We start from the raw sequence: 26,513 nt of genomic DNA, 5'->3' as shown, positions 1-26,513 counted from the left end.
GGTGCACGTGTTGAGTTCTTAAACGATGTGTAGTCAGTAACGCGGACCCCGAAACAGTCCCGCAGCGCCAGAGCAGTGACGGCTCACGGCAGCACACGTGGGGAACGGTAGGGGGTGGTTTCCGGTTTCGGCGGTAGGGGGCGCAGCGGTCGGCGCGCTCGCAGCGAGAGCGGCGCGTCATTGGTCGGCCAGCGAGCAGCGTCGCCACGCTGCGTTGTGTTCAGTCCGGTGCGGCGCCGTGTCGCGTGCGAAGTCCAACCGAGTGGCGCGCGCGCAGTTACGCTCTTGCTTCTTTTCTAGGGGACGGTAAAACCTCGCAGCCGCGTATAAATAAAGCAGGCGGGCGCAGCCGGCGGCGCCAGATCGTGGGCCGCAGCGGAGATAAGGACGGGACTGCCTCACGCGTGATGCCCGTGGCGTAGCCGGTGCACTCCAGCCGCCAGACATGGACGCCAAGACCTACAAGAGCAAGCCCAACCCCAAGAAGGGCGCCAATCCCTTCTCCAGGGCCGTTCTCTGGTAAGTACACCTTATTCTATTAACGATACCCGCGTCTTTCGTGAAAGTGCATTTCGCCGTCAAGCAATACGTTGTGTTAGCACAGTTTGTTTTGTGTGAAACGGCGTGTACAGAATTAAGTTAGGCAATTAAACGCTTCATTTGTGCGGCCACGGTTGTCGTACTTGCTTTACAATTCTTGAGGGTATTTTTGTTCTGATGTTGCAACTACAAAATGCGTGATTTTTTTTTTTTTTTCCTCACCTAATGCGTTTCGGCTTATCAGGTCAAGAATCAGTGGTGGTGATTTTCGCTTTTTCTCGCTTACATCGGGAAATACCGTCTGGTAGCACTTCGTTGTTTTTCTGCGTTAGATACTAATAATTTTGGTCTACTTTTTAGTTCTGCGGCACTATGCACTTCTGTTTTTCACAAAACACTTTTATGCACACAACTGTGTTCTGTTTTTGTGCTTCAACAATACATAGGTACAAAAACAAACAGAATGCAGTGGTGTGCATAAAAGTGTGTTGTGAAAAACACAAGTGTATGGTATTGCAGAACTAAAAATGAGACCAAATTACCTGTGTCTAACGCAGAAAAACGAAGCGCTAGCAGACGGCGTTTCCCGATGTAAGCAATAAATCAAGCGAAACGCGTCTGGTGAAAAATTCACGTATTTTGTAGTTGCAACGACAGAACAAAAATACTCTGAAGAATGTTAGGCAAATATGAAAGTAGACCTCACAGTGCTGGAAAAATATTAAAGGTATATCACACGCAGAAAGTAATTAGTGGTAAAGCAGTAGGACAAACATTAAACCTTGTTGATACTGTGAATAAGATCTCTTACTAGATTGTTTATTTTATTGTAACCATTTATTGTATTAGAGGCATTTGTATATTAAAGATCAACATTGCTGAGGGATTTGGATAAGGAAACGACACTAGATGTAGCAGATTTCTGCTAGTGGCAATAAACTAATGGCCGAAGAAGAGTGACCACCTAGCGCAGCGAAGGCATTTCTGAAAAAGAGGAATTTGTTAGAATCTAATATAAATTGAAGTATTGGGAAGTCATTTCTGAAGGTATTTGTTTGGAGTGTGGCTGTGTACGGAAGTGAAACGTGCACGATGAATAGTAGACAAGGTGAGAACAGAAAATTTGGTACTTTGGAAGAATGCTAAAGAGCAGATGGACAGATCATATAACTACTGAGGTGCCCAATCCAACTGGGGAGCAAAGCCTATGGCACAACTTGGTTGATAGGACACAATCTGAGGCGTCAAGTAATTGTCGGTTTGGTATTGGAGGGAAGCGTGAGGGGTAAAATTGTAGAACTAAATATGAATACAGTAAGCATGTTCAAACTGATGTAGATTGCGGTAGCTGTTCGGAGGTGAACAGACCTGCACATGATAGAGTGGAGAGTAGCATCAAAAATCTTCGGGCTGCAGAAGCAATAAACAGTAATAGAACGGCATGTCTTTGTGCGTTAGGCCCGTATTGCACTGTAAAATAAATGTCTCAAACATCCTTTATGAAAGTTGGACCTTAATCTTGGATTTGCAAGATTGGTGAAATGTCTTTGGCTGTGTAAAGCGGGCGTTAGTATAACAATATTATTTGAAGTCTTTCGGTAAGATTCTCGTATTTTTCAAGGCGTCAGAAGACCTTTGTGAAACTTAGGTACTTTTATAGATTTAAACTGCAATATCTGGAATAAGTGTAGTCGTTGGGATCGCGTTAGCTGTGAGTGTGAAGACGAAACATTAAAAATGAACCGAACGACGCGAAATAATAATGGTGAATTTAATACATTCTTGTACTTCTGTCACTATATAATGGCACTTGGTCGTTCACGTAAGAAGCGGTGACGTTACATTAAACAAGTACAGAGATGACTAGGGAAAAGTCAATGCTTTCAGGTCAGTTGTGAGTATACTATAAACACAGATTACTCGTTAACTGATAAGCCCATCGTAGCGTCACCACTCGCAGGTGCAATAACATTGTAGTCGACTAATATATACATTTCCATACACATAATTTTGATAATTCTTTACAGAGGGTTATAAAACGTCGGCGTGAACAATGTGACTTAAAGATGTAGTATTCTCGAGCTTTTTGTTTCTGATGTTCAAGGGATAGGGGCATAGGTAATGGACTATGGCAGTGGCCACGGTTATTATCAATGACGATACTGTATAAAAATTGTCCAGTTAGTAAGTACTTTGACACAAATAAAATGGTATTTGTAATAAGATGAGTCCCTTACTCTTGCTTAAAAAGTTAGCTTCGTAAATTATAGGTATGAAGCTGGGCATCCATGATAACCTTTTGTCTACTGGTAGTTAAGTGTCTCACTTATGTTAAAATTTTCCATAAATAGTTAAGTTTTGGAGTAAAGTCGTTATGGAGTGTCAGAAGCCGGTTAAAAATCTTAGAGTTAACTGCAAGTAGTAACTTCTAAATTATGATAGTAGGATAATAGAGATCCCATATGTGCTATTGAGTACCTTGTTCCAAGGAACGGCTGAGGAAGTCGTTGACACACGGTGACATACACGAGTCTAGTGAGCTTCGAAACACTGATGATTCAACCACTCGACGTCCAAAATAGGACTTGTTGCGAAAGACAGGTGAAGCTATATTTACTTCTGACGGCCGCCCGTATTCTTTTGTCACACACATTATCGTCACTTAAAGGTCTGTTAATACTCAGATTAAGCAGGTCGAAAAGCACTCCACCTAGAAACTGACGCACTCATCCTTGTGCACTGATCAATCGTGTTACTTCATGGGACGAGTTTATCGGCATACATTAGCACTTACTAAATCTCTGGAGCAAGCACAACAGTCAGTTATTTACGCATGCCTCTCATAAGGAGAGGCAGAGTTATGTTAAGACATAAGGCTAAGAAGGGTCAATGAACTTCCCCGTGATAATCTCAGCCTTGTTTCAAATAGTTCCCCTCGCTCTTTGAGACTAATGGAATTTGTTACTTATTGTACAATTATTTCCTTTGAACAGTTGGCGACACAATCTTTTGTCTGGTCCTAGTTCGTAAATTTTAGTTTTCCACATATGTATATTCATCTGAAGTGTGTGCCGGAATGGGAAACTGAGAACGGCTATAATGGCGAACTAAAGCCTTCAGCTGAACTGCGATCTGTGCGTGACCAGCACAATCGGCAAAGAACTCTTGAGACAGGTTCTCGTGACAGGGCAAACCAAACGATCACGCTCCTAAAGTTGGTTTGATAAAAAAATCAGTTACTTCTTTAGGCTATTGAAAATTTTGTTCCCCTTTTTCAACCCTACGTGATTTCAGATTTATTCATAAATAACGTGTTTACTAATTGTAAACCTCTTACGGTATGGGAAAATGTTTCATAGCAAGTATGTACCGATTGTCAATACATTTCAATATTTGTTGCTGACGTTGCAATATCGGGGATTACTGCATAATAGGTATAAAACAAAGTTTAGAGCTATATCTTGAATAAAATGTTGGGCTGTCAAGATAGCAATGCGTGAAGCCTTTAGTGGTTATCGTAGCAGAATATTCAAATGATCTTTCACAAAACCCAGAGCTAATGCCCAGCCCCTAGCGAATGAGACAGGATCTGAAACTGAGGGTAGTAAAGCAAAACCTGAAATGCTTAACTACGTTCTCAAACGTACCTTTACTACGGAAAATCCAGGAAAGCTGCCCCAATTTAATCCCCTTACTGCTAAAAAATGAGTAAAATAAGCATTACTATCAGTGGTGTTGCGAAACAGCTGATATCGTTAAATTTGAACTAAGTTCCAGGATGTGATGAATACCTCTGATTCTGTAGTGAACCTGCTGCTGATTTAGTCCCTTTTCTAACTACAATGTATCGTAGATGCCTCGAACAAAAACATTCCCCAGTTCTTGGAAAAAGAACAGATCACACCCGTCCACAAGAAAGGTAGAAGTGATTCAAAAAATTGCCGTCTAATATCCTCGACATCAATTTGTTGTAGACTCCAGAACATATTCAGAGTGCAAACATATTGATGTATCTCGAACAGAATGACCTCCTCCACGCCAACCAGTATGGATTCAGAAAACATCTATTATATGAAACCCAACTCGCTCTTTACTTACATGACCTACTGAAAGTATTGTATCAAGGAAGTCAGATAGACGCAGTATCTGATTTTCGAAAAGCATTCAACTTAATACCACACCTACGCTTATTGTGAAAAGTACCATCATAAGGGATATAGAGTGAAATTTGTGACTGGACTGAGGAATTATTGTCAGTGAGGATGCAGCATGTTATCTTGGGCGGAGAGTCATCGTCAGTGTGGAAGTGACTTCGGGTGTGCCCCACGGAAGTGTGTTGGGACCCTTGCTGTTCACGTTGTATACTAATGATCTCGCTGAAAATATTAACAATCACCTCAGACTCTTTGCAGAAGATGCAGTTACCTATAATGAACTACTGTCTGAAAGAAGTTGCTTAAATATTGTCAGATCTTGATAAGATTTCAAAGTGGTGGCAACTTGCTTTAATTGTTCAGAAACGTAAAACTGTGCCTCTCAAAAAACAAACGTAGTATCCTGTTTCCATAATATCAATGAGTCACTATTGGAATCCGCCAACACATACAAATACCTGGGTGCAATACTTTGTTGGGATGAATTTTTTTTTTTTTTTTTTTTTTTTTTTTGCTGGAATGATCGCATAGGCTGTCGTGTAAAGCTGGATTCTTGGTAGACTAGAGGGGAAGTGCCATTAGAGATTGTTTACAAATCACTTGTGCGACCCATTCCAGAATGTTGCTCGAGTGTATGGGACCAGCAACAGATAGGACTAACAGAGGATACTGAACGTACAGAGAGGAGGCCAGCAGGACTGGTCACAGGTTTGTTTGATCCTTGGGGAGTTTAACAGATACTCAAGAAACTGAGCTGGCAGCCCCATGAAGGTTGACGTAAACTATTCCGTGGAAGCTTACTAACAAATTTCCAAGAATCGGCTTTAAATGGCTGTAGAAATGTGCTACAACCCTGTACATATGGCTCACATAGAGATCCTGAAGTCAAGATCACAATAATTGCAACACGCACAAGGCATTCATTCTTCCCGCGCTCCATACGCGACTGGAACCGGAAAATACCCTAATAACTGGTACAATGGCACCTATTCTCTGCCATGCACTCGGTTTGCGGAGTATCAATGTAGATCATAGGATCGTCCAAAGTGCACAGGTGAACGCAACGTAAGACGTTGTGGGAGAATTTACTGTTAATTACATCCGACAACAGATTCTCTGTGGCTGACAATCTGCAAATTCTCTTAGCGCCAAACTCAGTTCTTGTCCACCGGTGCACTCCCGCGAATATCTAAATAAAGACGGCCCACTAGACTCGTATTAATGAGGAGACCGGTCTAAATCCCAGCTCAACCATCCACATGTAAGGTCATCTGCGATTTCCCTAATTCGCTTAAGGTAAACTGCGGAGTGGTTCCTTTGAAAAGGCACGTCCAATTTCCTTCCCCATCATTGCCCAATTCGAGCTTGTTCCATCTCTGATCACCACGTCATCGACGAGACGTTAAGGTTAAATCGTCTTTCCATTCCTTATATCAGAACAAGTGAGCGTCACTTGGCGCATAATTAACTCTGTTGGTGGTGTATAGCATATCAGTGGTATTTTAGAACAATAAATCACCAGACATTTGCCAGCTTTAAGACTGTAACTCACTTCGTAGCGTCCTAAATCTGGCTGAGGATTAGGTAGGCGTTTGCACGTTTTTGGTCAGGAAAGTGTGTGCTAGCTTAATTCTTTCAGACTGTATGGACACAGTTGTGCCTATTAACTTTTACTGTGTCTTAGTTGCAAAAGAAGCATTTTCCCGACGGAAGCCTGAGGTACACATTTGTGAATGTTTAATCTTTTCATGATGCGCAAGTGCTGCCAGCTATTAGGCATCATTATGAAAATGTTAGCAAGTCAGTGCGGCAGTGCACAGTAGCTCGTGACCATCAGAATACACGGAAGTGGTTTGATCGCTATATTCCACTGTATCATTGAATATTGTTGTTGCTATTTTGCATGGTAATTATTGATCATTTTACTATTTATTGCAATAGAGAATATTTTGTAATTAGTTAATTTAGTTCATAAAATGAAGCAAAATGTACAAAGTACATTTTGAAAACGGATACATACTTTTGTATAAATGTTGCATCTAAAATCATTAAAAATCATCTAAGAGCATTACCACACCAACAAAAACTTTCCTTCCTCCAGGAAAAAATGAGATCTGAAAGAATTACCTTTCGCTGCCATTTACACATCACAATCACCGTTGCTGCAGATTTCGTCTTGATAAAGCATGCGAGGTAACCGGAAGACGGACGCGAACCACCTCCGCTGCGACCTTGCTCCAGAAAGGCTGTGAGGGATTCCTATATCGATCCGTGCTTGAGACCTTGTATCGAACGACGCTTAGCGTTTCCGTTTCTGTCGAGACCGTTTCTGCGCTAGAATGTTTGACGGCGTACTGTCTGATCTTCAGGTGTGAAATATATCCAATATTTGATTTAAGATGTATTTTTTGTTGTGTGAAATACAAAGCGTTGATACTTAAAATTTGTTAATATAAAGCGCCAAAATATATATGCCACTTGCTACAATTCTAGCTCGTAAATATTTTGCGAAGTGTCTGGAAACTTTCTACGGTTATTGTAATGCAACACTCATAAAGTGTAACGATTTCTCTGCCGCAACATCACAAAATCCACAATACAAACAATATCAGCAGAAAAAGCGAATATTGCATTTGTACGTATATTCGTGATGTGGTTCGAAGAAATTAGCAATAATTTCGTTCACGAAAGTGAATGAGACTTTATTCGTTAAAAAATCTCACAGCAATGGAAGTTTCGTGCATGAAGTTACATATGACATCTCTGCAATGCTAAAATTTCTGATAAAAACCGCATTTGCCCATCAGAGCAATCACGTGCTGTTCGAGGCTTGAGATTAGCTTCAGCTCTTACCTTGTGTTTAGCGGAAACGAAAGTTCTTAAATCTCGTCACAGAGCACAGCAAAAGCACCCTAATTTCCTTGGAACTGAAGTAAACGAAGAAATTGAATAATAGATTCCAGATTTTAACAGATGGGATGTCCACATAAATTATTCATTCACAGAACTGATACGCCTTCCGTTTCTTTGTTTACAATTCCTGAGTGAGACATAGGAGTATCTAAATGATCTACTAGAAAGCATCGGAAACTCTTTAAGACTGTTCGAAGATGATGCGGTTGTCCATAGGGAAGTAGCAACGCCAGAAGACCGTATCGATTTGCAGAATAACCTGCAGAGGATTGATGAATGGTATAAGTTCTGGCAGCCGACGTAAAGAAAACTGACATACTGCGCTCACACAGGAAAAGAAATCCACTACTGTAAAACTACACTATTGATGAAAAATTGCTGGAAACAGTATCTACCACAAAAATCTACGAGTAACCATCCAGAGCGACTTCAAGTAGAAAGACCGTATAAATAATGGTAGGGAAAGCATATCCCAGACTGAGATTCATAGGAAGCATCTTAAGGAAATGTAATTCATCCACGAAAGAAGCGGCCAAGGAGCTTTTTTGACCAATTCTTGAGCACTGTTAATCATTGTGGGATCCTTACCATAGGATTATACACAAAATCTAATGAAGGGCGGCTCATTTCGTCACGGTATCGTTTAGTCGGCTCGATAGCGTTACAGAGATTTGCAATGAAAACTCCTCTGGCAGACGCTACATGCACTGTGTGCATCACGGAGAGGTTTACTATTGAAATTTCGAGAGAGTGGTTTCAAAGAACATCGGACAACGTATTACTTCCTCCCACATACATCTCTCGAAATGACGGCGATGAGAAAATTCTTGAAATTGGAGCTAATACAGAAGCTTACCGATACTCATTCTTCCCAAGCGCTGTTAGCGAGTGGAAGAGGGAAAGGGGGGGGGGGGAGAATCAATTCCTGGTTCCAAAAGTACCCTCTGCTACACGCCTTCGGATGGCTTGTTGTGTGTTGATGTACATGCCGTCCGTGAAAGGTAAATGTTCTAACGATACGGACATGTCAAAATTATATTCAGAGTAAGAGTCGGATTTGAGCAAGCGGTAATTTTATTACTTTCCTGTCATGACTTTATCACAATAACAGTACTACTGGCGTTCACCCTGTACAACGCATTTAGTGAAGAGGAAGTTACATCGCAGCAGAAGCGACTCGTCTGCCCATGCAAAAGAAAACGGTGCACTACCTCACTGTCTTTTGCTCAAGTGTTGTTCAAAATATCAACAGTCGAGATGAGAAAAGTTTTTCTGTAAGAGAAAAAATCTCGGGACAACAGTGCTTCAACGCTAACCCCGTTTGACAGACATCTGCTGCAAGAAGATCCCGTTTTTCTGATTTGCTCTCATAATAAAATAAATTGGCAGTCTATAAATATCCCGCGAACAGTAGAAATTCTCGTAATGAAATTAAAAACATGTCTAGTTAGAACTGCAAATAATTTTCATAGTGTATTTAGATATGTTCACTGGAAATAATTACATCACGTTGCAACATAAATGAATGACGAAATTGTTCACAGTTTAACTGACCACACCAATTTTGGCGAATGAGAAGAAAATATTAATCTTCCAACAGCAATAAGAAAATCTTTCGACAGAAGCTTCCAGTGCGTTCTTGGTCGTTAGTAAAGTATAATCCCCTTGGTTGCATGCTTTTGTTGCGTCATCGTCCGTGTCAAACTTCATAACTTCTCGTCTGTTATACTGCCTATCACAATGTCTAGCGTTGGAGTCTAGTTAATTTTTGATCGATCACTGTCTTTCTAAGAATTCTAAAGCTCCATGGGTGAATTCCGTAAACTCTATCCTGAAAAAGTTGCTGAAATAATTGTTCGAAGTCTTACCACGTTCAGAGCCATCTATCGTCCTATCACTACGTCTAAATCACTCTAAAGCACATGAAATAGTATTTAATACTACTGTTAGTCACTTTCATGTTCATTTTGCGATTTTGTGTTTATCCTTTGTGCTGCCCACATAGTCGTTACATAAAATACTCGATGGTGTCAGCAGAATCTCTGTAGTATGTACGTGCTCCTGAAGAGATTTCTTGACTAATGCCTAGTGTTTCTTCAAGAGTCTTGAAATTTGCTTGGCATCCCCACTCTGTTGTTAGCCTCTAATTTTATGATTTAAAATTCCTTCGTTACTTGATGATAAAGCTTCCTAGTATTTGGTCATAATTTGAAAGCAAGCAGTGTGTGTCTCCTAAATCTCCTTTTTAAATATTATATTTATACTGCATTAGAGCTTTGCTCCTTAGATGCTTAATCAACGTAACACGTCAAATGCTGAACACATGTTGTTCGCTAGTGGATATCCTGTTTTGTTTATGCTCACTATTTCGTGTTTACCCACATCAAATGCGTTCTATCTACATTTATAATCCATTATCTACTTGAATGAGAACTTCACTCTGCAGCGGAGTGTGCGCTGATATGAAACATCCTGGCAGAATAAAACTGTGTGCCGGACCGAGACTGGCAGAAGTAAAGCTGTGAGGATGGGGCGTGAGTCGTGCTTGGGTAGCTCAGATGGTAGAGCTCTTGCCCGCGAAAGGCAAAGTTCCCGAGTTCGAATCTCGGTCCGGCACACAGTTTTAATCTGCCATGAAGTTTCATTATCTACTTTAAGGCTGTGACGATGGGTACTTCCGTTAACAACTATCATTACTTGCACATTGACACATTCTTGAATGGTGCGCGGAAAGAAAAAAAAATACCAGTAAGGCACTCTGATTTCTGTGATGCTTCATAATCATTTAGTGAAATACATCTTGGAAAGCACGGTCTCGCAATTTTAATAGTAAATCTCTCGTAGTTGCACAGCGCCCGTCTGGTGGTGGTTACCATGGAATTTGGCAAACTTTTCAGTGAAGCTGTCACTAAACAAACCCATTGCAAAACGAGCCTCTTTTTGTTTTTGTCTCCTATCTTCACAAACTGACCCTGTAAGGGTTCCAGACGGACGAGCAGGATTTGATCGAACGAGGATTTTGGAAACTCCTTTCGTGGATGAATTACATTTTCTGAAAATTCTTGCAACGAATTGTTCTAGCATCTGCTTTCCTAACAGCTAGCTTCACTTAGTCGTTCCACGTCTCTCCGGAGCTTCTGACTATATCTGTCAGGTCATTTATGCATATCGTGAACAGTGAAAGCTCTCAAAGTTCTTGAGTCCATCCGATATTAATTTTACATTTGATGATCCCGCCCGGTAAAGTATGGCGCGTTGTTGTATCTGCTAGGAAGACCTGAAACGAGTTACAAAGCGGGACTGATAATTCGTGCACTTGTAATTCGTTCTGTAGACAAGAGTGCGCAACTGCACGGAAATGCTTCGGAGAGTCAAGGTTGGTTGGTTGGTTGGTTGATTTGGGAGAGGGGACCAAACAGCGAGGTCTTCGATCCCGTCGGATTAGGGAAGGATGGGGAAGGAAGTCGGCCGTGCCCTTTCAAAGGAACCATCCCGGCATTTTCCTGGAGCGATTTAGGGAAATCATGGAAAATCTAAATCAGGATGGCTGGACGCAATTTTGAACCGACGTCCCCCCTAATTAGACTACAGTGTGCTAACCATTGTGCTCTCTCGGTCCGAAAGTCAAGGAACACATCAAGCCAGGCGGGTCTGTTCTCTGGGTCTCATGGATAAACAGAGCGAGTTATGTCATATGAATTCTTCGTTCACATTTTTAGCAATGATAATTTTATGAAGGCAACATTGTCGTCAGCAAACGATCTGAATTTAGCGCTCCCTGTTTGACAAATGTTTATCATGTACCGCGGACGTACTTTTCCTGTGGAAGCGTACCTAACATTAGATTCTTGCGCTAACGGTCCGGAGAGGAATGTTTAGCACACAGCATTTTGCAAAATTCTGATCTCTTTGGAGTTACATATTCAGGTGCTACCTAGCAACTGGTTAGGCTTTAGTTGCTGATATTAATAAACAATACTTAGTACATATTTTACATTTGCTTTCTAAGGTCTGTCATGTAGTATCTGTAGGAGAACGAGGTACGAACTCAACGGAAGGTACGAGTATGGAGACGTGTGCAACGTCGGCCTCTGTTGACCCCAAAACATGTCCACCATAAATTTTATTTCCTTGCTCCGTCCCCTCCTATCTCTATTCCTCTACATGCTATCGTACTAACTTCCCGATTCGGTTCAGTAACAGTGAATGCACCAGGAAATTTCCCACACACATCAGGGTCAACAACTACCACTGTTGTTTTGCAGTGCTGTCGACGCTAGCGGTTTTACGGCCAAAGCTCGGACATCGGGCAAACCGCGAGTCCGCTTACTAATTGTCGATGACGAAACTACAGATACCGGGAAGTCCTAATGCGTTTCGGTCACCACACCACCTAGCTACAAGCTTCTTGCCGTACGTAGTGGGAGCGGTATTAGGAAGTAAATCTCTGTGATCAGGGTAATACAAATTAATCCTCGGTCTTAGAAAAATATACTCACGTGTGACGTAGAAACATTGAACAAGGATATGCAGTAATGCATGCTTGAGGGGAACACTCTACGGAAGTAAATTTATTGCTTTGCCCATAAATAAGCGGAAAGACTCATTACTGGAAGGTTATATTAGGTTGGTGCGTAAGTTCAAAGCGTTTTTGTTGTGAATGTTGGCATTCCGATTGCTAAGGGCTTGTCATTTTTTATTTATAGTTGACTGTTACCATATGAGTTTACATATTGCCATTCTGAGATACAGGAGCTATGGCCCCTATAAAACGGAGTGCCAAGTGAAGTTATTCTTCTGTTTCCGTTCAATAAAGGGGTGGCAGCAGCGGAGGCAGCCAGAAACATTTGCACCATGTGTGTGTGTGTGTGGGGGGGGGGGGGGGGGGGAATGCCATAGGAGAGAGCAAAACAAGCAAATTGTTTTAAGGAGGTTCGTTTTGATGTTGTCTCTCCACGTTCAGTAAGACCTTCGGGGTTTGAAGAAATTGCTTAAACGCATAAATCCACAACGATCTACATCAGTGTGCTCGAGAACCGGCAAGTGTGAGACACTGTGATTATTTCACTATCGTGCGACATTTGCATGCAATAAGGTTCAAAAATCGGGTGTATGGGTACCGCACCCTCTAAACCAAAATCACAAAAATCAGCGGGTGGCCATCTGCGCATCTCTGCTTGCTCGTCAACAGTTGGCTCGTGAACAACACCGATCGTTCATATCCTGTATCGTTACTGCCAACGAGAAATGGTGTCTCCATGTTAACAGAAGGAAAAGAAAGGAACGGTTGAGCCCAAACAAATCAGCAAGTATAATGACTTGCGCGCATCTATAAAAGATGATGATATGCATCTGGTGGAACAGACGGTGTGGCGTACTATGAATTGCATCACTGGTGACATTTGTCAACCAGTGAAATGTCTTGTAGACGCAGTCCAAGAACAACAATCAGGAAGACTACATCAAGTGATGCTACTCCACGATAAAGCCCGCCCGCTTTCTCCTAGACTGACAAAAAACACTACAGGAGTTGTGTTGGGAAGTCAATCCACACCCACATTATTCACCTCGCGCCCTCAGATTTTCACCTCTTCCGCTCCCTATTGATCTTTCTTGAAAGAACTTGCTTTCCGCATAAAAATGCGCTCCAAGCACGGATCGATGAATTCTTCTCCTCAAAATAACGTGATTTTTACACTCGTGGAATCGAAAAGTTACCCCAGCGTTGGAAAATTGTTGTAAATAGTGAAGGAGAATATATTATTGATGATTGAAGTCTCTGTTATCTGTACCTGTTTATTAAACTTACGGAAAAAGCTACTAACTTATACACCAACCTAATACTTTTGACGATAAATCACTGGAAACAGGAATAACTGAGAAACATGAGTATCCAACCAGATGACTTAAATAGGGACGACCACGTAAAATAAGATACAGGAATTAGTCAATGTCAAGTTGAGATTCATTAGATTAATTGTAAGTAGATATAATTGATTCGTAAAACGAGGCTCAACAAAAACTAGTTAGATCAGTCCTGCAGTATCGCTTTTCAGTTCGGAACTCCTGACAGGGGGGCCTAATAGTGGGAAAGAGATGATCCGAAGAGGAGCAACGCGTTTCGTTTCGGGTTCGTTAAATCAGGGCGAGTTAGTTACGGAGATGCTCATCACTGCAGTAGCAGACATTACAAGAAAAGCAATGTATCATGGATAGGTTAACTATTAAAATCCTGATATCGAATGTTAGAAATAGGAAATCGAGTACTTCCTCCACATAATTACAACGAAATTCCAACAACAGGAAAAATTTGAAATTAGAGCGCTTACGTACGGAGGCTTAATGACAGTCGTTCTTCCCAAGTTTCGCGAAAGGAACGGGATAACTGAGAAATATCAGACGTATCGCGCTTCACATGCCGTAAGCTGACTCGAGGAGTGAAGTGACAGATTCAGCACAAACATTGCTGGCAGCTGCTTCATTCTCAGTTGTTGATGTTGTTGTGGTCTTCAGTCCTGATAATGGTTTGATGCAGCTCTCCATGCTACTCTATCCTGTGCAAGCTTCATCTCCCAGTACCTACTGCAGCCTACATCCTTCTGAATCTGCTTAGTGTATTCATCTCTTGGTCTCCCTCTAAGATTTTTACCCTCCGCGCTGCCCTCCAATACTAAATTGGTGATCCCTCGATGTCTAAGAACATGTCCTACCAACTGATCCCTTCTTCTAGTCCAGTTGTGCCACAAACTCCTCTTCTCCCCAATTCTATTCAATACCTCCTTATTAGTTATGTGATCTACCCATCTAATCTTCAGCATTCTTCTGTAGCACCACATTTCAAAAGCTTCTATTCTCTTCTTGTCCAAACTATTTATTGTCCATGTTTCACTTCCATACATGGCTACACTCCATACAAATACTTTCAGAAACGACTTCCTGACACTTAAATCTATACTTGATGTTAACAAGTTTCTCTTCAGAAACGCTTTCATTGCCATTGCCAGTCTACATTTTATATCCTCTTGTTCGACGATCATCAGTTATTTTGCTCCCCAAATAGCAAAACTCCTTTACTACTTTAAGTGTCTCATTTCCTAATCTAATGCCCTGAGCATCACCCGATTTAATTTGACTACATTCCATTATGCTCGATTTGCTTTTGTTGATGTTCATCTTATATCCTCCTTTCAAGACACTGTCCATTCCGTTCAACTGCTCTACCAAGTCCTTTGCTGTCTCTGACAGAATTACAATTTTATTTCTTCTCCATGGATTTTAATACCTACTCCGAACTTTTCTTTTGTCTCCTTTATTGCTTGCTCAATATACAGATTGAATAACATCGGGGATAGGCTTCAACCCTGTCTCACTCCATTCCCAACCACTGCTTCCCTTTCATGTCTCTCGACTCTTATAACTGCCATCTGCTTTCTGTACAAATTGTAAATAGCCTTTCGCTCCCTGTATTTTACCCCTGCCACCTTTAGAATTTGAAAGAGAGTATTCAATCAACATTGTCAAAAGCTTTCTCTAAGTCTACAAATGCTAGAAACGTAGGTTTGCCTTTCCTTAGTCTTTCTTCTAAGATAAGTCGTAAGGTTAGTATTGCCTCACGTGTTCCAACATTTCTACGGAATCCAAACTGATCTTCCCCGAGGTCGGCTTCTATCAGTTTTTTCATTCGTCTGTAAAGAATTCGCGTTAGTATTTTGCAGCTGTGACTTATTAAACTGATTGTTCGGTAATTTTCACACCTGTCAACACCTGCTTTCTTTGGGATTGGAATTATTATATTCTTCTTGAAGTCGGAGGGTATTTCGTCTGTCTCATACATCTTGCTCACCAGATGGTAGAGTTTTGTCAGGACTGGCTCTCCCAAGGCTGTCAGTAGTTCTATTCAGGTCTTTCAGTGCTCTGTCAAACTCTTTACGCAGTATCATATCTCCCATTTCATCTTCATCTACCTCCTCTTCCATTTCCATAATATTGTCCTCAAGCACAACGCCCTTGTATAGACCCTCTATATACTCCTTCCACCTTTCTGCTTTCCCTTCTTTGCTTAGAACTGGGTTTCCATCAAAGCTCTTGATATTCATGCAAGTGGTTCTCCTTTCTCCAAAGGTCTCTTTAATTTTCCTGTAGGCACTGTCTATCTTACCCCTAGTGAGATAAGCCTCTACATCCTTACATTTGTCCTCTAGCCATCGCTGCTTAGCCATTTTACACTTCCTGTCGATCTCATTTTTGAGACGTTTGTATTCCTTTTTGCCTGCTTCATTTACTGCGTTTTTATATTTTCTCCTTTCATCAATTAAATTCAATATTCCTTCTGTTACCCAAGGGTTTCTACTAGCCCTCGTCTTTTTACCTATTTGATCCTCTGCTGCCTTCACTATTTCATCCCTCAAAGCTACCCATTCTTCTTCTACTGTATTTCTTTCCCCCAGTCCTGTCAATTGTTCCCTTATGCTCTCCCTGAAACTCTGTACAATTCTCAATTAAGAAAAATGAATACTTTGGCTGAGATTAGAGGAAAACACACGACTATAAAACACTCTAATTTTACTATATTTCACTTAGTTTCACAAGCAGCTTGCGAACAAAGTTCTCCATGGCCCACCTGTGATTTTCAATTAGCTTTTCTGTTAGCGCAACTTCTCGCAAAACAAAATCTTGAAACAACCGTATCGTGCAAGGACTGATACTGTGACATTCTGTGCAATACGATTAATGGAGATTATGCTCACGGATTAGAAAACAATCTTGCAATGCTGTATTTGAGGAAATAATGCACCGTCCTCTCATAAAACCTTTCAAGGAGATTTTTTTATTTATTTAACCAAATTTTACGCATTATTTCTGTTTATCTTAAATTTATCTTCTACAAAATATGACTTAGGTTACTACTTTTTGGCGTACGTTTTCGATAAGCGCTGTAGTTTTAGTAATGCATTCGTATGCATAGCTGTGGATTCGAGACCACTGTGAAAACTTTCGGTAACGGGGCCAATTTTGTCAGCTCTGATGCCACGCGCGAGGAAAATGCTGAACGGTGCATCCCAGCTAATGACCGGTGTGGCGGTTGGGGGAGGGGAAGGGAAGTGGAGAAGAATGTTACGGTGTCCAGTAAGCGGTATGCGAGACCTGATCTGGCTCAGAGGGGGACGGGACAAGATGTTCTCCTAGTCCCTACTGGGCGGCAACAAGGAACGTCCGCAGCGGGGATTCGTGCCAAATTACTGCACCACACGGATCGATGTTGCGGTTGTTACGATTGCTTCTCTTATCGGTACTTTGGCTTCGGACTAGTGTGTAACAGGGCACCAGTTGCATCTCACATTTTCCCCCCGAGGCTTGTGGGTTCAGAAGCGGAAGACTTGGGCAACATTCATTGTCGTATTGCCTCAGCGCTGAAGTTTTGTGCGTTACAACATACACTCCTACTCGCCACATTTAGTACCTGCAATGAACCTACCACCATTCCAAAGACCACGATCACCGCTGTTTCATTGACCATACTGTTACAGTCTTGGTGTTGGTAAATACACAAGCCAATAAAGTTTCCGAGACTATCTTAATTCAAAACACACACATTTATTTCCGTTACGAATGAACGAGCAGTTAGTCTCCTTTCATACTCCAATCTGACCTAATGCTGTGTCTCAACTGTCATTTTTCATTCGTTCCACATTGCGTTCCTTGATTCCTTAAATTTTTAGTCATCTCTGGAGAAAGGGTAGTCTTGATTTTTTTTATGGTATAAGACACTATTTTAAAATACATATGATCCTGTTACAACGTTTCTCAAATTTGTATCTGACTTACTCATATTTTTTATTTTTGTTTAGTGTTCTCGCCTGGCTCATCTCTTTCAGATAGTTTGTCTTAGCGTGCTGCCTTCGCTTACGATTACAGCAAATAAAAGTAATTCTTCTTCCCACATGACATCTTTCGTTTTCTGTGTCACAAAGTTGCATAATTTTCTATGCGTTGCTCATTATAAAACGTAGTAAAGCGCTTCATATAGCCGTGTACCTTTCTCACGTGGACTGTATGCAACTAGCTTGGTTCTTTGCTGGCCATCGTTTATCACTGCTCAGTCATTTGTCATAAGAGCGCATCAGGTGAATAGAACGACCTTACTACCACCAAACGCTCAGTTAATTTCAGTTTTACTTATACTGCACTTCGGATTCCTCTGTACTGTTCCATATGAACTCTGTACGTTCCAGGCGCGTAATTTAATTTTCTAAATACTTCATTTTCTCATTCTGCTCTTCGTTGAGCGAGTTGCGCCTGTAAAATTAGGCAAATGATATAAAAAACAATGTAGAAAGTACATTTAGCTCAAATCGTCACAATATTTTCCTGGAAACGTTTATAAACCTACTGAAAACTGTCGGAGAATGTTTATTTTGGAATCAGTTGAAACATTGACTAACGTCATTAAGTTTCTGACGAAATATGACGTTGATACTCGTTAGGGCGCCCATGATCGTTGACATTCTAATCTACAAGTAGCTGGCAATATCCTTTATGATAACTTGCATAAAATGTTACTAACGATAACAAAACATCAAAACGAACAGAGCCACCGCAAATAAAAAATTGGAAAACGTGCGGAAACTATAGGAGGAAAACTAACTCAAGAACTTTACGTGAAAAAACGATCAATACACGACTTTGTAACGCGTAGTTAGTGTAAGGATTTTTGCTTCACCGATTGGAATATGACTAAAATACTGAAGGTTAGTAAGTTAACTGAATCCATTATGCAGAAAATGAAAACCACATACAGGAAAAAAAAATCTTTTCAAGCATGTTACCTCCAAAGTTGGATTCACACATTTCGTCAACAATACTGACGTAATATTCATTGCAGAAAAATGTCACTACTCAGCAAAAGGATTAAACACATTATACTCCGCTGGACGAAAAGAACCGAGGTAATTTCATCACCAGCGTCACGCAGATTTCAACCGTCACCCATCACAAGCAAATTGACTGAAAAGCAAACTGCCGCAAAATCAATTTTAGATTGAGATGCTGAAACCACTCCGCGCACACAAGACGCTATAAGACTGAATTAAATACATATAATGCAACAATTGTAAAAGTTGACAAGAGCAATACGACCGTATGAACTGAACAATATATAGAGGAAAAAACTTTAGACTTCTTACATGTCAACAATAATACAGAAATACCTAAGGACCCAACAGCCAGAACCCAACGGGTAATTAAATACATTTCGAATAACAGGAATGTCCTAATAACCACTCAAGAAGCAATAAACTTTGAATCAATGAGACCTCAAGCATTTTCACTCAGGTGAGAACCAAAAGTCCACAAAATGAAATCCCCATCAGATATGTAATGGAGTGAGAACAATCCAACATTCACACTCCAAACAAAGCTTTATTGGCGATTACGGGTATTAGTACGTGATCGAAGGCCTAACTTTTCGTCTTCCATTGCTGGAGACAGTCAGGCCTCAGCGCCTGTAGAAGCAATTGCAGTGTTAAACCACATCAGCACACCGAAGTGTTTATATGTGTCGTCGCAACGGTAGGTTCCTTACGTCGTCAGACAGCTGTCAAAGATCGCGGAGTTGCGCCAACGAATTATGGAACTTGTAGACGGAAAGCGAAGAGTTGGCGCTGTTTTATTTAGCCCTGAGGCTCTCCTAAACGTAAAATTTCCAGATACAGCCACACTTGGTCATCTGCATTGTACCTGTACGTCCTGCGCTGCATATAAATACCAACCTATAAAAATACAAATACCTTCCACACACGTAAATGAACGAATGGACCTACCAGAATTCGCACCCACAGTTAATTCAAATTCAACAATTAACTCTACGAGCAGATCCTGAATGCCAACTACTGCATCATTATTTGCGACTACAGATGTGTAGATGATACCAACATTTTAATCAGTGGCACAAAATATGATATCCGTGAGTTAAACATCGTTAGATTCCAAGACCATATCATGTTCACAATTAAGCACCAAGTAGATGACGGAATAAACTTCCTAGACCTGACTACTAGAATGATGAATAATACATAAAATTCGAAATTCATTGTGATCCTACCACAACGCACCTCTTACCACAGGATAGTACAAAAAACAGCAGCATTCACGTATATCGTCAAGAGCCCTGTCCAGCTACCACTCTCTTAAGTTAAATACAAGCAAGAAATAGAAGTAATAAAACAAACAGGTATTACAAATGGCTATAGCGGCTCTACAGTTGACACACTGAAACAGTAATGGCGAAATAATCACAGCACAAAAAGCGTACAATAAGATCTTCCATACATTCATCCGTGGGTAATATTCAATATTAGATGATACCCAATGTCTTTAAACGCAAAGGTACAAACACATCTTGTACCTCTGACAAAAAGACTGGGCATAAATTGCCTCATAGCGACAATATAAACTCACTGCGCCGGAGATATTAGTTTATCTGTAAACCTCTGCTGTCGTCCATTAGAAGCCTGTGCAGTACGGGACGTACAGGTAGAGTGGAATACAGGCCTTAGCCGGCCGCTGCGCCAGTAGAGATCAGTAGAAATGGTGAAGTGTTTATGTGAAGCTGCGTTTTGTGAACTTGTTTGTTTAGTGAAGCGTCAGATGGATCGGCGATCGGTAAACAGCCGCTAATAAATTTCGATTGATTGAGATGAAGTTAGGACGAACACTTCTTCGTGAAGATGGTATTGGTGTAGAAGACGAATAATTCGTGTTTTCTGGTATTTATTATACTATAAAAATATTAACGCCGGTTAGGAATTGATGTAACACATACCTATGATGCTATTACTACATTGACCGACACCTAACTGCAGTCGGTAGCTCTACGGAAAGTTAGATGGAAGCAGTGAAAGTGGATTTCAACATTGTGTTCTGATAAGAAGTTTAAAGTCGAAAGAGTCACCACGGTGTTTGATGACAACACACTACGGAACATATACGTTGATTATCACGTCAGAGATTTGAACATACATGGATACGCCCCTGAAAAGATATCCCAAACTGAAGACTAAAAGCAATATTAAAAGCATACTTTTCTATGTGGCAAAGAAAAGTAAAGGTATTGTACGAGGGCTATCCACAAAGTACATTACGTTATGGAATTAAAAATAAAGTATTGGAATTTTTTTATTATATACAGATGAAAGCCACACTTAAATACTACTTTTCTACATAGTTGCCATTTAAATTAAGGCACTTATCGTAGCGATGGACGAGCTTGGAAATTCCTTCGCCGTAAAATTCGGCCGCCTGCGCCTTCAACCACGTGGTTACCTCTTCTTGAAGCTGTGCGTCTTCATCAAAACGCTGCATAGCCAACCACTTCTTCATTGCTGGGAATAAGTGGAAGTCGCTCGGTGCCAGGTCGGGACTGTACTGCGGATGAGGAAACAACTCCCACTTAAAAGATTCGAGAACTTCACGAGTGGCATTTGCCGTGTGGGCCCGGGCGTTGTCGTGAATCAGCAAGATCTTTGAGCACAACTTTCCCCTGCGCTTGTTTTGTATTGCTCTTCTGAGGTTGTGCAGAGTTTGGCAATACCTTTGAGAGTTTATTGTAGTGCCTCTTTCCAGGAAATCCACAAAAATCACACCTTTTCTGTCCCAAAAGACAGTGGCCATGACCTTCCTTAACGACATTGTCTGCATGCATTTCTTAGGTTTTTGGGGGGAATTTGTATGCCCCCACTGCATTGACTGCAATTTTGTCTCGCAGTTCACATGCTTAACCCATGTTTCGTCACCAGTAACAATGCGATCGAGTAATGAGTCGCCATCTTTCTCGTAAGCGTCCAAAAACGTTAACGCTGCAGCCATTCGCTGATTTTTGTGAACCTCTGTCAAGATTTTTGGTATCTATCTTGCACAAAACTTGTGGTAACCAAACTTTTCGGTAATGATTTCGTGCAACAAACTTCGTGAAATTTGTGGAAAACTCATAGAGTTCCGTTATTGTGAAATTAAGGTTTTCACGGACCGCGGCATCGACTTTTTCGACAAGTTCGGCAGTCACTATGCTGGGTCTTCCACTTCGCTCTTCGGCGTGAACGTTAGTTCGGCCATTTCTAAATTTTATGACCCATTGACGCACTCCACCTTCAGTGATTATGTTGTCCCCATACACTTCACAAAGCAGCCGATAGATTTCTATCGGTGTACAGTTTTTTGCAGTCAGAAACCTTATTACAGCACGCACTTCACACTTCGCGGCATTTTCAATTAACGCTGACATTTCAAACTGTCACAGTAACTCAACGGAGTACAGCACGAACCTCTCACTAGCACGGCAGGATGCAGACTGAGCGGCGGAATGCCATGACACAAAGATGGCCGCGCTAGCCCCGCCCCTAACGGACACAAACGAAAACGTAATGTACTTTGTGGATAGCCCTCGTATGTTAACCGAGGGCCTAGAAACGACGGAGGGGCTCCGTCCCCGCCGCAGCCGCAGTGGTCCACAACCCCATGACTACTACCGCAGTCCACTTCAGCCCTCTGCCGCCCATCACCGAACCACTCAGGGTGGACACACACACACACACACACACACACACACACACACACACACACACACACACACACCCCTCCCCCCCCCAGGGGGTCCACAACTCTTTTGTGGACACGTGCGTAGCGAGCACGGGACCCCGAGCTAATGTGGCCCTCCTTCCTTTCCGGGCTGCATACCTTCCCTTTCCGCATCCTTCCCCATCCCCCATCTTCGCCCCCCCCCCTCACCTCTCGCTCTTTCCTTCCTTTTCTCCCCCTCTGGGGGAATGGTTTGTGCCTACGTCCGGAGACGGACGCTTGTAAATGTACCACATTCTTCGCCTTCCTTACTTGTAAGTCTTCATCCTTCCTTTGTCCTTCTCTTTTCCTTACCTCTTCTCTCTACCCTTTTCTCCGCTGCGGCGTTTGAGACCTCTTCTTTCCTTTCCCTTTCCCTTTCTCTTTCTTCCTCCCTGTGCGTGTCTGAAGGCCGACCCACGCACTTCCATGCGTAGCCGGTGACGGGGTAACGCGTAATTCCCCGCCCCGGGTAGACAGGTAGGACACGTACGTACCCCCTGGTAACGGCCGGGCCCAGGGAGGGGTGATTACCCGAGCTGATACCTTCCGAAAGTGCCGATTGGTCCCTCCGTCCGTTTGTCGGGAGGTGTGACCTGAGGTGTGAACAATCACCTAAGGCGGGAGTGCCCTCAGAGAGGGCCCCCACAAGGGAGGAGCGCGCCATCGGAGACGCCGGTAATCATGGGGGATTCTTCCGCAATGGTTTCCTCACCTTCCACTATGTCTGCTCACAAACGTAAGTTCACTGAGTCTCAACCACAGTCAGTTCTTCCATCGTTGCCTCAGTTCCTTGTTGTTTCTCGGTCTGATGAAGGTCACGACTTCTCCACGGTCAACCCTTTCATTATTCAGAAAGGTGTCGACGCAATTGCAGGTCCTGTAAAGTCTTGTTCCAGATTACGGAATGGCACCCTGTTGCTAGAAACACACAGTGCCCTCCAGGCACAAAAATTGCTGCGTACCTCACTACTACACACTTTCCCTGTCCGGGTGGAACCGCACCGTACCTTAAATTCCTCGCGTGGAGTCGTTTATACACGCTCGCTCGATGGACTGTCTGACGAAGAAATTCAGCACTACCTGTCAGACCAGGGCGTAACGGCTGTTCATAGGGTTATGAAAAGGGTTGACACGAACATCATTCCAACCCGCACTGTGTTTTTGACATTTGACAAAGTGCAACTCCCATCGAAAATCAAAGTCGGCTATGAGATAATTTCCGTTCGTCCTTACGTCCCAAACCCTACGCGTTGCTATCGGTGCCAGCGCTTCAATCACACCAGCCAGTCCTGTTCTAATCCGGCCAAATGTGTTACGTGTGGCAGGGATGCCCATGAGGGTGCTTGTCCACCTCCATCCCCTCGCTGTATCAACTGTATGGGTGACCACGCTGCATCCTCTAGAGATTGCCAAGTTTTTAAGGACGAAAAGCTCATCCAGGAAAAAAGAGTGAAGGAAAAGGTGTCGACCTTTGCTGCTCGAAAATTATTCGCCAGTCGACAGCCCACCGTGCCTCAGACAGGCAAATACAGCACTGTCCTTGCTACTCCTCGGCCAACAAAGGAGGCGGCCATGCAAACTTGCGACCTCACCTTTAGTGCCACGGTCGTCAGATCGGCCAGCGCAAAGATCGCCCGTTCAACTTCACCACTTTCGCCTGCCCACTCTATGGCTCACTCTTCGTCGGGTTCTACTAAATCTCGAGCCCAAAATTCCGACACCAAGTCTTCGAAGAAAGAGCATACTCGTGAAGAGTTTTTACGTACGGCAACTTCACCACCATCGGTTCCTCCTTCCTCTAAACCTCATACTTCCAAGAAGGCTACAAAGAAACCCAGTTCCTCTCCTTCTCCGCCAAGGCGTGTCCCATCCACAGCGCCACCTGGCGGAAATCGCCCTCGGCCGTCTTCTGTGTCGCCGAGGCGCACTGCTGGTGGCCGGTCAACCGGCCGATCGCTGGTGGCAGGAGCTGCTCCTGACCAGCCTATGGATCAGGATCTTCTGCCTTCGGCTGAATGCCATTCCATGCTGTCGGTCGCAAGCTCTGAGCAGTCGTTGAGTTGACAGCACCCTTGGTCACATTCCTCCATTTTCTGTTCACCCTATGTCCATTATCCACTGGAATATCCGCGGCATTCGAGCCAATCGGGATGAATTGTCGATCCTCTTACGATCCTACTCGCCGGTCATCTTCTGTCTTCAGGAAACAAAGCTGCGTCCTAATGACCGCTTTGTTCTCCCTCATTTTCAGTCCGTCCGATATGACCTCCCCTCTGTGGAAGGCACTCCAGCACATGGAGGACTCATGATTCTTCTCCATGATACTCTCCATTATCATCCAATCCCCTTAGACAGTTCCTTCCAAGCTGTCGCCGTCCGTCTTTCCCTTTCTGGATACACGTTCTCTCTTTGTACTGTATACATTCCATCGTCCACACCAATGGCACGAGCTGATCTCATCCATCTTCTTGGTCAGCTTCCACCCCCCTATTTGCTGGTTGGGGACTTCAATGCCCACCACCCGCTTTGGGGATCTCCACATCCTTGTCCACGTGGCTCCCTATTGCTAGACGTCTTCCACCAAGCGGATCTAGTTTGCCTCAACACTGGTGTCCCCACGTTTTTGTCTGCCTCCACGACAAATTTCTCTCATTTGGACCTTGCGATCGGTACTGTTCCGCTAGCTCGGCGCTTCGAATGGTTCGCCCTTGATGATACACACTCGAGTGACCACTTTCCATGTGTCCTTAGGCTGCAGCCTCAACTGCCATATATGCGCCCGCGACGCTGGAAGTTTGCCCAAGCCGATTGGACACTTTTTTCGTCTCTAGCGACATTCGATGACCGTCGCTTTCCCAGCGTCGACGATGAGGTCACACATATTACCGACGTTATTCTTACCGCTGCGGAACGTTCAATACCACGCACCTCCGAATTGCCCCGGCGCCCCCCAGTTCCTTGGTGGAACGAGGCATGCCGTGACGCAATCCGTGAGCGGCGACGTGCTCTTCGCATTTTCCGTCACCATCCTACTTTGGCAAACTGTATCCGCTATAAGCAACTCCGTGCGCGATGCCGTCGCGTCATCCGCGATAGCAAGAAGGCAAGCTGGCAATTCTTTATTAGCTCATTTAACACCTTCACTCCCTCCTCGGAAGTTTGGAGTCGGCTTCGACGGTTCTCAGGCGCGCCTAGTTTCTCCCCGGTCTCTGGGCTCACTGTCGCGCATGATACCTTAGTGGACCCTGTCGCAATTTCTAACTCATTGGGTCAGCACTTTGCTGAGATTTCGAGCTCTTCAAATTACCCGCCAGCGTTTCTCCCGAAGAAACGTGCAGCGGAAGTGCGACCTCTTGCTTTCTCCTCTCAAAATCGCGAAAGCTACAATACTGTTTTCTCCATGCGGGAACTCCAACATGCCCTCTCTTCTTCTCGCTCCTCCGCCCCTGGATCGGATGGTATCCATGTCCAAATGTTGCTGCATTTATCAACCCATAGTCTGCGTTACCTCCTTCGCCTTTATAATCGAATTTGGACCGACAGTACCTTTCCCAGACGATGGCGGGAAGCTATCGTCGTTCCCATTCCGAAACCTGGAAAGGACAAACATCTCCCCTCTAGCTATCGCCCCATTTCTCTCACGAGTAGTGTCTGTAAGATTTTGGAGCGTATGGTGAATTACCGTTTAGCTTGGTGGCTGGAATCACGCAGTCTTTTAACACCTGCCCAATGCGGATTCCGAAAGCATCGCTCTGCAGTTGACCATCTTGTTGCTCTCTCCACTTATATCATGAACAATTTTCTCCGGAAACGCCAAACGGTAGCAATATTTTTTGATCTGGAGAGAGCATACGATACCTGTTGGAGGACAGGCATCCTCCGCACACTGTTCTCTTGGGGCTTTCGAGGCCGGCTGCCCCTTTTTCTTCGCGAATTTATGGCAGAGCGAACATTTCGGGTGCGGGTGAACACTACTCTCTCCCGTACTTTCTCTCAAGAAAACGGGGTACCCCAGGGCTCCGTGCTGAGTGTTGTACTGTTTGCCATCGCTATAAATCCAATTATGGATTGTCTCCTTCCTGACGTCTCGGGCTCCCTCTTTGTGGACGATTTTGCGATCTACTACAGCTCTCAACGGACCAGCCTTGTTGAACGACGTCTTCAAGGATGTCTCGATCGCCTCCACTCTTGGAGCCTCGAAACCGGCTTCCGTTTTTCTCCCAGTAAGACCGTTTGTATTAATTTTTGGCGACGTAAGGAGTTTCTTCCGCCCTCCTTACATCTAGGTCCTGT

General features: G+C 43.2%; 1 protein-coding gene across 1 annotated transcript in view; it reads left to right on the top strand.

The window, feature by feature from the left end:
* The first annotated feature begins 237 nt into the window (after positions 1 to 237).
* Positions 238 to 26,513, top strand: part of LOC126236083 (ATP-binding cassette sub-family C member 4-like) — a 251,908-nt gene continuing 225,632 nt past the window's right edge. Inside the window, exon 1 of the mRNA XM_049945146.1 lies at positions 238 to 519. Coding sequence (XP_049801103.1) covers positions 446 to 519 — 74 coding nt within the window. The 5' untranslated portion in view covers positions 238 to 445. The remainder of the gene's footprint in view (positions 520 to 26,513) is intronic.

Source organism: Schistocerca nitens, chromosome 2 (genome assembly GCF_023898315.1).
Source record: "Schistocerca nitens isolate TAMUIC-IGC-003100 chromosome 2, iqSchNite1.1, whole genome shotgun sequence".
In the NCBI taxonomy this organism is placed as follows: Eukaryota; Metazoa; Arthropoda; class Insecta; order Orthoptera; family Acrididae; genus Schistocerca; species Schistocerca nitens.
This window is presented reverse-complemented; position numbering and strand designations above follow the sequence as displayed.